The sequence below is a fragment of the Thamnophis elegans genome, chromosome 13 (assembly GCF_009769535.1).
Source record: "Thamnophis elegans isolate rThaEle1 chromosome 13, rThaEle1.pri, whole genome shotgun sequence".
In the NCBI taxonomy this organism is placed as follows: Eukaryota; Metazoa; Chordata; class Lepidosauria; order Squamata; family Colubridae; genus Thamnophis; species Thamnophis elegans.
This window is the reverse complement of record NC_045553.1, coordinates 42,270,071-42,280,595: the sequence shown is the minus strand read 5'-3', so window position 1 is coordinate 42,280,595 and position 10,525 is coordinate 42,270,071. Positions and strand designations below refer to the sequence as shown.

Genomic DNA, 10,525 nt, shown 5'->3' with positions numbered 1-10,525 from the left:
ATACATATACATATACATATACAATACATATACATATAATATATATATATGATATTCATATATATATATATATATTTTTCTGAGGTTTTCGCGGGTGTTAGTATGTAGGTCTCTAGTTGTTCGGGTTTTCTCCGCGTATATATGTTTTGTTTTATATTTGTTGATAAATAAATAAGGGAGACTAGTATAGATCTATTTCAATCTATTTAGCTCTCATCAGCTAAATACCCTTACTGGGATTTGAACCTGGGCTATATGGCATACTAGGCACACTAGGCAGAGATCTTAGCCATTAGGCCACAGGCTCTTATCCGTTATCATACACACACACACACACACACACACACACACATATTTGTAAAAATAATCATAGAGACTAATGATGAATACAGAAATGTTAAATAGCAATTATAAGAATGTATATTTGAATGAATTTGAAAGGGAAAATAAAAAAAACTTTTAAAAAAAATGGGGTGAGGGCCATGGTAGACAGTTTGAGGTTAAAGTTTTGGGGGTTTGAGGCTGTAACAATGGAGTCAGGTAGAGCATTCCAGGCATTGACTACTCTGTTGCTGAAGTCGTATTTCCTACAATTGAGTTTGGAGCGATTTACCTTGAGTTCATATTGATTGTTTGTTCGTGTATTATGGAGGTTGAAGCTGAAGAGGTCATTGACAGGTAAGACGTTATAGAAGGCAATTTTGTGTACTATGCTTAGGTCCAACTGCAGGCGGTGCAGTTCCAGATTGTCCAAGTCCAAAATTTTGAGCCTGGTGGCATAAGGGATTTTATTTTGAGCAGAGGAGTGGAGGACTCTTAACGTGAAATACCTCTGGACCGGCTCAATCGTATTAATGTCCGATATCCAGGCAGACGAGCTGTATTTGAGAATTGGTCTGGCAAAGGTTTTGTATGCCCTAGTCAGCAATACAATGTTATTGGAGAAGAAGCTTCACAAAATTAAGTTAACAACTCTTAATGCCTTTTTGGCAATGCTGTTACAGTGAGCTCTGGGGCTTAGATCATTTGAGGTGAGTTCTCCTAGGTCCTTAACAGAGTGAGGGTCATTTACGAAGTTGTATCCGCCTAGTTTGTATTCGGTGTTCTGATTTTTTTTTTGCCAGTTTTTAGAAAGAGCTTTAGTCGAGATTTGGAGTTGCTAATTGCGCGAGCATTCAGACCCATAGTCAAGGTCTCTTTGTAAGGCAGCAGCATTGCCGGTGGTGTTAATTTTACATCATCAGCGAAGAGGATGAAGTTGTTTATAATATGAGTTTATGGCTCAGCAGGTTGCTTGAATTCAGCCTGCTTTAACTTCTTCTAGAAGCCAGTCATTGAGAAAAGTTTCCCAGGGGTCTAGGCCAGCATGCCATGGCTGATTTGCCACAGCCAACTCACCATGGGACCCTTCAATTCGGTATCAATCATTTCTCATTCAGTTATTTTTATTATTGGTGACCATGTTTTGTGACCATCTTAAGGAGAGAAGCAACCTAAAACTAAGGGGAAATTTCCTGACAGTGAGAACAATTCATCAGTGGAACATCTTGCCTCCAGAAGTTGTGAATGCTCCAACACTGGATGTTTTTAAGAATTCATTGGACAACCATTTGTCTGAAATGGATAGTGTTTCCTGCTTTCCTGCGGTAGACTCAGACAGTGAGGAGGTTGGGGAGGAAACTGGGCCAGTCCTGTCGAGGGCTCTGCGTTGGAGGCAGAGAGGGGGCCAAAGCCGTCCGACAGTTATCAGCTGCCTTCAGAGATCAGTGGGGCAGAAGAACAGCTGGAGCCTGTTCCCAACGTGTGCATGCGCAGAGCTGCCAGGAGGCAGTTGTTAGTTCTTCATAACTTGCACATTGGAAATTCCTTCTTCCAGGAAGGACATAGAACAATTCCCAGCAATGTTACCACCACCATCAACCATTCTTAAGAAAGAACAGCAGAACAATTATTCAGGTTTCTTTTCCAATTTTCTTTCTCTCTCTCTCTCTCTCTCCCTCTTTCTTTCTCCTTCTCCCTTTCCCTTCCTTCCTTTCTCTTTCTCTCCCTCCCCCTTTCTTTCTTTCTTTCTTCTTCCTTCCTTTCCTCTCTCTCTCTCCCTATCTTTATTTCTTTCCTTCCTTCCTTTCCTTCCTTCCTTCCTTCCTTTCTCTTTATGACTTTCTGTCTTTCTGTCTTTCTCTCTCTCTTTCTCTCTTCTCTCTTTCCTTCCTTCCTTTCTCTTTCCTCTCTCTTTCTTTCTTTTCTTCCTCTTTCTGCCTTCTTTCCTTCCTTTCTTTCTCTTTCTCTCTCTCCCCATTTCTTCCTTTCTTTCCTTCCTTCCTTCCTCTTTCTTTCTCTCTTTTTTCTTTCTTTCCCTCTTTCTCTCTTTCCTTCCTTCCTTTCTCTCCTCTCCTTCTCCCCTCTTTCTCTTCACCTCTTTCCTTTCCTTCCTTCCTTCCTTCCTTTTCCTTCCTTCTTTCTTTCTTTTTCTTTCTTTTCTTTCTTTCTTTCTTTCTTTCTCTCTTTTTGGAGTCTGCCCATGTGCAGTAATCCTTATTAATCTTTCACTAGGCTAGTGCTGCTCAGCTTGTTAAGCCACATCTGAAAGCAGCCTGTTTTCACATATCAAAATGAGAGGGAAGAGGGTTGAAAGGAGGGGGCCGTTGCCCTCACCATGGAGCAAACATGACAAGAGTATAAACATTTAAGAGCAGTTAGTGCATAAAGGTTTCCAGATGGAGGCGGCGGCACAGATGTTTCTATTCTAGGATTCCAGTCAATCAGCGTTGCTATAAAATTGTAGATTAATGAATCAACAGCCTCTTTGGTTGTTAACAGTTGCAGTGGATTTGGGAGAAGGGGAAAACAGCCTTGGGGCTTCGCAGCTGAATTTGGTTGAGAACCTGCACGGAATGTTTTCAGTTCTCCGCTAAAAGTTTTAAAAGTATCTTTAAAGAGATAGGAAAAAGAAATGTGCTTTTGGTCTTATTTTCTTCTCTACATTCTGCCTCTGTTTGCTGGACTTCAGGGTTGTTGTTATTGTTAGTTGCAAAGTCATGTTTTGACCCATCACGACCCATGGACAATGATCCTCCAGGCTTTCCTCTCCTCTACCATCCTCTGGAGTCCATTTAAGCTTCAGTTACTCCATCCAGCCACCTCATTCTCTGTCGTCCCCTTCTTCTTTTGCCCTCAGTCTTTCCCAGCATGAGGCTCTCCTCCAGGGAGTCCTTCCTTCTCATTAGGTTGCCAAAGTCTTTTGAGTTTCATCTTCAGATCTGGCTTTCTAAAGAGCAGTCAGGGTTGATCTCCTCTAGGACTGACCAGTTTTGAGGGCCTTGCAGTCCAAGGGACTCACAGGAGTCTTCTCCAGCACCAGAGTCAAAGGCCTCCACTCTTTGGCGCTCAGCCTTCCTTATGGTCCACACCTTCACAGCCATCCATTGCAACTGGGAGAATCCATAGCCTTGGATTTTGGGGTAGGGTGTTGAAAAAACAAAACCCCAAGGAATATCTTTTCCCATACAGACTAGTCGCGACTTTAAGACGAGCTGCAGAGTTCAGGGGATTTTTAACCATCATTTTGTATTAGATGAGCATGGGATATTTCCACTGGTGGAAAACTCATCTTCTTTGTGGAGATCCATCACTCCTTGTCTCCAGAGATTTTTTTTTGTCTTTTGTTTTGCACGGGTTTTGATGCTTTAATGCATTGCCGCTGATATATCGTTTACTAGGATTGTTACGGCTGTTGGTGCTGCAGATGTTACAATTGGGGCTGCTTTCCGATGCAGGCAGTAGAGTCACCCTCTGGTTTATCGGATGCTCCAGGGAGGACCAGGATATTAATAAACATGTTTACATTTTAATTAAATCAATGTCCTGCACTTTTGCTCGTTGGATTTAGCATTGCATCTATGCGTAGCAATGAGACTCCCATTCGCAGGCCCTCTCCCAACAGTTAGCAGGCAAGGAAGGAACGCATCTGCATGGGGGTACTGACAGGGATTTCATGTGACACGAGAACTGAGAATTCAAATTAATTTAAAATATGGTTTGTGAAAACACAGCTGGGTTCTTGACCAGCGTGACCCTGCCTGCATTGTTCGAGTTAAACTAGGAGATCACAACCTTGGCTCCTGCCACAGTTCGCTCACTGGCGCATACTATCAAGGATAATTTCAGCACCTAATTAAATCTAACTTAAAATTTAATCAAATTAGCTTATGTTGTGACGGGCGCGGCTACTTTTCCTGCGTCCCAGCCACTTTGGGGGATTGAAATTCTGGCATAGTGCTCAGTGACCAAATTGATTGTGCGCCTTTTGTGTGTGTGTGTGAGAGAGAGAGAGAGGGGGGGGGGGGAGGGAGAGAGGGAGAGAGAGAGAAATGGGGGCTCTACAGTGGTGACCGGATGGGAGTGGCTTACCACCCAGTGACCGGATATGAAGAGCCGACGACACTTGTCAGAACCACCTTAAATCCTCACACACAGCACTGCATGCATAAGAATAGGATGTAAACTTGTTTTTTAAAAGGCATCTTTGGTTTGCGTTAAAACAACTTCAACACACGCAATGTTCTGATTGCACCACAACGCAGTAGTCATCCTTACCTTTCACAGAGGCACTGAGTTTTATAAATATGAGCATGATAGTGTAGAATAATCATATCCAAGGAGGACCAGTGGTGGGTTTCAAAAGCTTTTGGAACCTCTTCTGTAGTGTGGCCTGCTTTCCGGTCCACTGGTGGAACCTTTTCTAACCGGTTCGGTAGATTTGACGAACCGGTTCTACTGAATAGGTGCGAACTAGTAGGAAACCCCCTCTGGGGCTCTATAACTTCAGGAAACTACAGACTGGATTTTGGGGGGCTGTAATTCAAAATGTTCCTTACTTCCTTTTCAGCAGAGTGGGGGAGAAAGGGAGAAGGAGAATGTCTCTAGAGATTCTTGATCATCCAGATCATGGTTATTCCAAAGGTGCTTTTTCAAGAGGCAACTGGAGCTTTCTGGTTTTTTCTTTTGAAGACGTTTCGCTTCTCATCCAAGAAGCTTCTTCAGCTCTGATAGGATGGTGGGGAGTGGAAGGATTGACACTCCTTACAGACAGCTGGTCATTTGCAACCTTTTAGAGGGCCTCCAATTGCTTTTCAACGACCCTAGAAAGGTACAATGACCAGCTGTCTGCAAGGAATGTAAATTATTCCATTCCCCACTATCCAGTAATTTGTGTATGTGTTTGTATGTGTGTGTGTGTGTGTGTGTGCGCGCGCGCGCATGTAATTTAGAGTCACAACCCCTGGTAAGCCCCAATTCTGGAGGAAGCTAACTGCTTCCATCATCTGTCAATCGGCTCGTCACAAGAGACCATCACGACAGAAAACCAATATTTTTACTGTTGCCTTTGTTACCCATTTGTGTTGTATTTGTGCTTTAATTATTTATCAGCACAAATACAACACACACACCGACACACAGACACACACACAGACACACACACACAGACACACACACACACAAACATATATATATATATATATATCTATATATATATATATATATATATATATATATATATATATATATATATATATATACTTAAAGTCACATATACTTAAAGTATATATATATGCTTCCATTATCTGTCTATCGGCTCGTCACAAGAGTCCATCACAGCAGAAACCCAATATTTTTACTGTTGCCTTTATATAGTAAAATATACAGTAAAATATATATATGCACACACACACACACACACACACACACATATTTGTAAAAATAATCATAGAGACTAATGATGAATAGAGAAATGTTCCATAGCAATTATAAGAATGTATATTTATGAATGAATTTGAAAGGGAAAAATAAAAAAAAACTTAAAAGAAAGAATGGGGTGAGGTCCACGGTAGACAGTTTGAGGTTGAAGCTGTGTGGGTTTGAGGATGTAACAACAGAGTCAGGTAGAGCATTCCAGGCATTGGCCACTCTGTTGCTGAAGTCGCATTTTCTGCAACTCGAGTTTGTAGAAAATATATTTGTATTTATTTGTAGGGAGGGGGTAAACATCTCATCTTGCTAATGACCATCGTCTTTCTTTCCTTCTCCTTTTGTTTGTCATCCGATCCAGGCCCAGGAGCAGTACATGATGGCAACAATGCAGCTTCCAGAGCGATGGCCTGCCTCTGGCTATCGGGCACCCTCTTTGCTTATTTCCTGCTCAAGTTTTGATAAGAAGAGCGCGGATCCTTGCAAAATGCTGCCCGGTTTCTCCCCGCACCACAGACTTTTTAACCATCCACACCGCTGGGGGGAAACCTGAAAAAGAAAAGAAAAGAAACCAGTCTACAGTTTGATTCTATTGCTGGGAGGACCAGGGGAGGGAGGGGCATTCTCATACCAAGCCCACTACCCTTTTTGTTTTTGGATAAAGTTCATCACAATATTTCCCAAATAAGCCGAATCAGTTTTCACATCCTTCCTCCACCATCCCATCCTTCTCAAATGCCCCGTGGAAAACATCTCGACTTCTCCTTTCTGCGACCGAATGCTTCTGCCTGCCCACATGCCCCTGGAAAGAAGAGATGTTTTCATTGAAGAGACAACTGTCCATCAAACAAGCCAAACAAGCATCCTCTTCCTTGGGTGTCTCCTTGACCAACGGGACTTCCCCTTCACTTTTTTTTTTTTTTTTTTAAAAAAATGATAACGCTGTACATATCTGTTCATGCTTCAAAGCATCCACTCATATTCTGGATTCTCGCCTCCCCTTTGGTTGGTTCTTCAAAGGTTTTTGCTACCGTTCTGCAAAGGCCATTTTTGCAATCCCTCCCCCCCCCCCGCCCCCGGATGTGGGTTACAGGAGGGATGGCAGTGATGGTGGGGGACCATGTTGCACTTAAGAAGCAGACTATGAGTTTGTCAATGGATGGGAGTGTTGAACGTTCTCCTCTCTTCGCTACTAAAAAACCTGGAGTGATGGAATGGCAAGTCAAGCACATCCCATTCATCATCCTATGAGACCATCATCCTGCCCATTCATCCGTTCATCCATCCAATTATCCATCCATCTGCCTTCCCAGTCATTCATTTCCCGTATTAATCAATTATCAACATAATTATCCGATGAGCTTATTTTTTTTAAAAAAAAATCCAAATTGTTCCTCTTCAATTCCCCATCCATTCTTCCAAACATCTATCAGCCTGATCATCTCCATTGAGTCCTGCTGTTTGCTAGAGAAATTTTTAATTCCTCATTATTCAACCCATGATGAGTTTTTTTTTAAACATGCCGCTGCAGTCTTTTGGCCCTTCTTCGCCACAGAGGGAAGGCACGGAGATGGTCCGCAAAGGATCAAAATGAATCATAGAGATGAAGAAAAGGCACAGTAAATACACAAAAAAAATATATATCAAAGACCGGGCAAAGACAATGGAAAAATATTTTGGAGCACATGGGTATCAGCAATTGTGTCAACCCATGGATTCTACGCCCAGTGCATTCTTGCCCATATCATCCCAGCGAAACATTTCCATTGTCGAGCATTGCCTTAAAATAATCCAACTTCAAAGTGCTGAATTTAGTTGGGAAATATTTGCCATCCTTTCCAATGCCCCCAATTTTCTACTGCACATAGACATTCAAAGAGACTCATGGTTGTCATTATCCAGAAACACCAATGGGATCGCCTCCCCTGCCCCAACCCGGGCCAAGCCTCCCCAGAGCACTTTTGTCTTTGTTATCTTACAAATCCATCCTCGGAAGCTGTTGGAGGCCAATTACTTTGCTAGTTTCTTCCGACGTTAGTTGTACATTTCTTCGGAAACCTCTCTGGAGCAGAAGGGGTTTTGCACAGCAACTTTTAAGTTCTAAGCATTTAATTAACACCGAAGAAACAGGAGAAGAGCAACAAATCAGAGATGGGACGAAGCAGAGGAGGAGGAGGAGGCAATCCCATATTATTTTGTGTGTGCCTCTTCAGTTTCTTCACTAGCCCTGCATAACAGCTAAGGAATTGTTTCAGGTCACTGTTTTGTAAAAGCACCACGGATGGTTCCTGAAAATTGTCCCCTGGCTCCTCTTTCTGGATGATCCAAGGTTCAAATTGCTTCTGTCTGCACAAAAAAAAAGAAAAAGAAAACAAAGAAACCATTCTAAAAATTGTAGGAAAGGATTTTGCTTCCTTACAAGGGAAGAAGAAGAAGAAGAAGAAGAAGAAGAGAAAGAAGAAGAAGAAGAAGAAGAAGAGGAGGAGGAGGAGGAGGAGGAGGAGGAGGAGGAGGAGGAGGAGGAGGAGGAGGAGGAGGAGGAGGAGGAGGAGGAGGAGGAGGACGAGGAGGAGGAGGAGGAGGACGAGGAGGAGAAGGAGCTGTTTTTGTTTTGTATTGGTGATGGGATATTTGTGGATGTCTGGAATAAACAAGAATTTAAAGAACAAACAAACCCTACTAACGCTACAGACCATTGCTAGAAAGAAATATCAACCCATAGGTAGTTCTAATCTGTAGAGCGCTAAGAAGAACGCTGACATGACTCATTTCAAATCAAGACCCTCATCAAGGTTGGACAGCTGGGAGGAGCGAAGTCATCTACGCAAAGATGATCCATGGAGGGGAGTCACGTTCCCAAATGTCTATAGTTTGTGAATTTTCTTTGGTGGTAGGTAAAGGTTATTCCTTAGCTGGAAAACCTAGATGGGGAAAACCATTCATTGTTCCTGATGTTACGTTATTTTTCCCCCCTCTTGGGGGAACCTTCTCAGTAGGTGGATGGTTCCCAGACTGTCTTCTTCAGCCACAGCCTGAAAAGCAGTAAGGACGTATGGCAGCACTGTACTGAGCTGCTCTCAGTGATGTCTTGGCAGACCAAATGGACCTTGTGAGTGACTGGTTCAACTTCTCAATGGGTCTACCTGGTTGAGTAAAGACGGATGTGCCACTCAAAGTGTTTAGCTTCTCGCTTACATGTGCAACACACGGTTCAAAGATTCTGATGTTTACTTATACAAGACTAAACTATTGGGTGGTATATTCATATTTAAACACAGAAAGGGGCAGGGCCTGGGTTTTTTTAGATGAGGAATGAAAACGGAGACAGCCCAATTGCATCATTATTGAATGTACAGAAGTATTCATTCCATAATTTATTTTACTGTCCATGGTGGGACATATCTTCGGATTTCAAGAAAAGAAAGTCATCAGACCTGGGATATTTTTTTATTTTTTGAGGTGGGGACAGAGAGGGGAATATAAAAAAGCTGGAGAACATGGCTTTCACAATGATGTCATTCTCTTGTCCATGTTGGTCAATACCTTCTTTCCCATATATGATGCCGGTGATGATATAGCACAACTTTCCCTATTCAAGCTGTTCATATACGGAACTAGCCTTTGAAAGCTTATGCCATACTTTGTCCTTAAAGTGTCATAAGATGCTGTGTTTGTTTTTTCTCCATGTGATCCTGTTGTCATGAAGAGCCTCAGTGCCATAAGCTTTCTGAAGTCTTCATTTAATCTCTACCTAAAAGTCTATTTAATGCCAAAAGAGATTTTTTGTCCCTTCCTTGCAGAAATTGCTGAGCTATATTTGGCCAAAGACTCACTTCTTCGCCCCAGAGTTAAAAATAGGCCGTGAGATACCTATAAATGCTACAAAAAATGATAGCTTTTTTTCCTCGGCCTTAGAGGAATTTGGAAAAAAAAAAGATGCATTTGGGACTTTAGTTGATCCCGACTCCAGCAGTGGATTTTTGGCTGATTTAGAAAGAGTTTTAGAGAAATACACTGAGAGTCAAAACTAACTTGCTAGCATTCGTGTCGGAAGCACCTAAAGTACTTGCAGATTGAAAGGATTAGCTGATAACAACACCATTGCCCAGAGATGCCCAATGGGGGGTCCTTGCATGTCCCCAAGAATGTGTCCACTACAGTATAGAATAACAGAGTTGGAAGGGACCTTGGAGGTCTTCTAGTCCAACCCACTGCTTAGGCAGGAAACCTTACACCACTTCAGACAAATGGCTATCCAACATCTTCTTAAAAACTTCCAGTGTTGGGGCATTCACAACTTCTGGAGGCAGATTGTTCCACTGATTAACTGTTCTAACTGTCAGGAAATTTCTCCTTAGTTCTTAGGTTGCTTCTTTCCTTGATTAGTTTCCGCCCATTACTTCTTGTTCTGCCCTCAGGTGCTTTGGAGAATAGGTTGACTCCCTCTTCTTTGTGGCAGCCCCTGAGATATCAGAACACCGCTATCATATCTCCCCTAATCCTTCTTTTCATCAAAGTAGACATACCCAGTTCCTGCAACTGTTCTTCATATGTTTTAGCCTCCAGTAGAACCAGTCTATCTACTTGTGACTACACGCTTTCAAACTGCTAGGTTGGCAGGAGCTGGAGCAAATGATGGGAGTTCACCCAGCCACGCAATAGCACTTGGGTCTCAAACGTGGGCTTGCTGATCTATTGTCCTAATCAGATGAGCCTCCGCACTCACGTTAACTCATAGTCAAGTGAAATCAACTCTTGGTTTGACTTAACCACAACT

At 42.5% G+C, this 10,525-nt stretch overlaps 1 protein-coding gene across 2 annotated transcripts in view; it reads left to right on the top strand.

Moving 5' to 3' along the window:
* The window catches only part of OPCML (opioid binding protein/cell adhesion molecule like), a 401,977-nt gene extending 395,767 nt beyond the window's left edge, over positions 1-6,210 (top strand). For both annotated transcript variants that reach the window (XM_032229651.1, XM_032229650.1), the window contains one exon: positions 6,110-6,210. In XM_032229651.1, coding sequence (XP_032085542.1) covers positions 6,110-6,210 — 101 coding nt within the window. The remainder of the gene's footprint in view (positions 1-6,109) is intronic.
* The last annotated feature ends 4,315 nt before the right edge of the window (positions 6,211-10,525 follow it).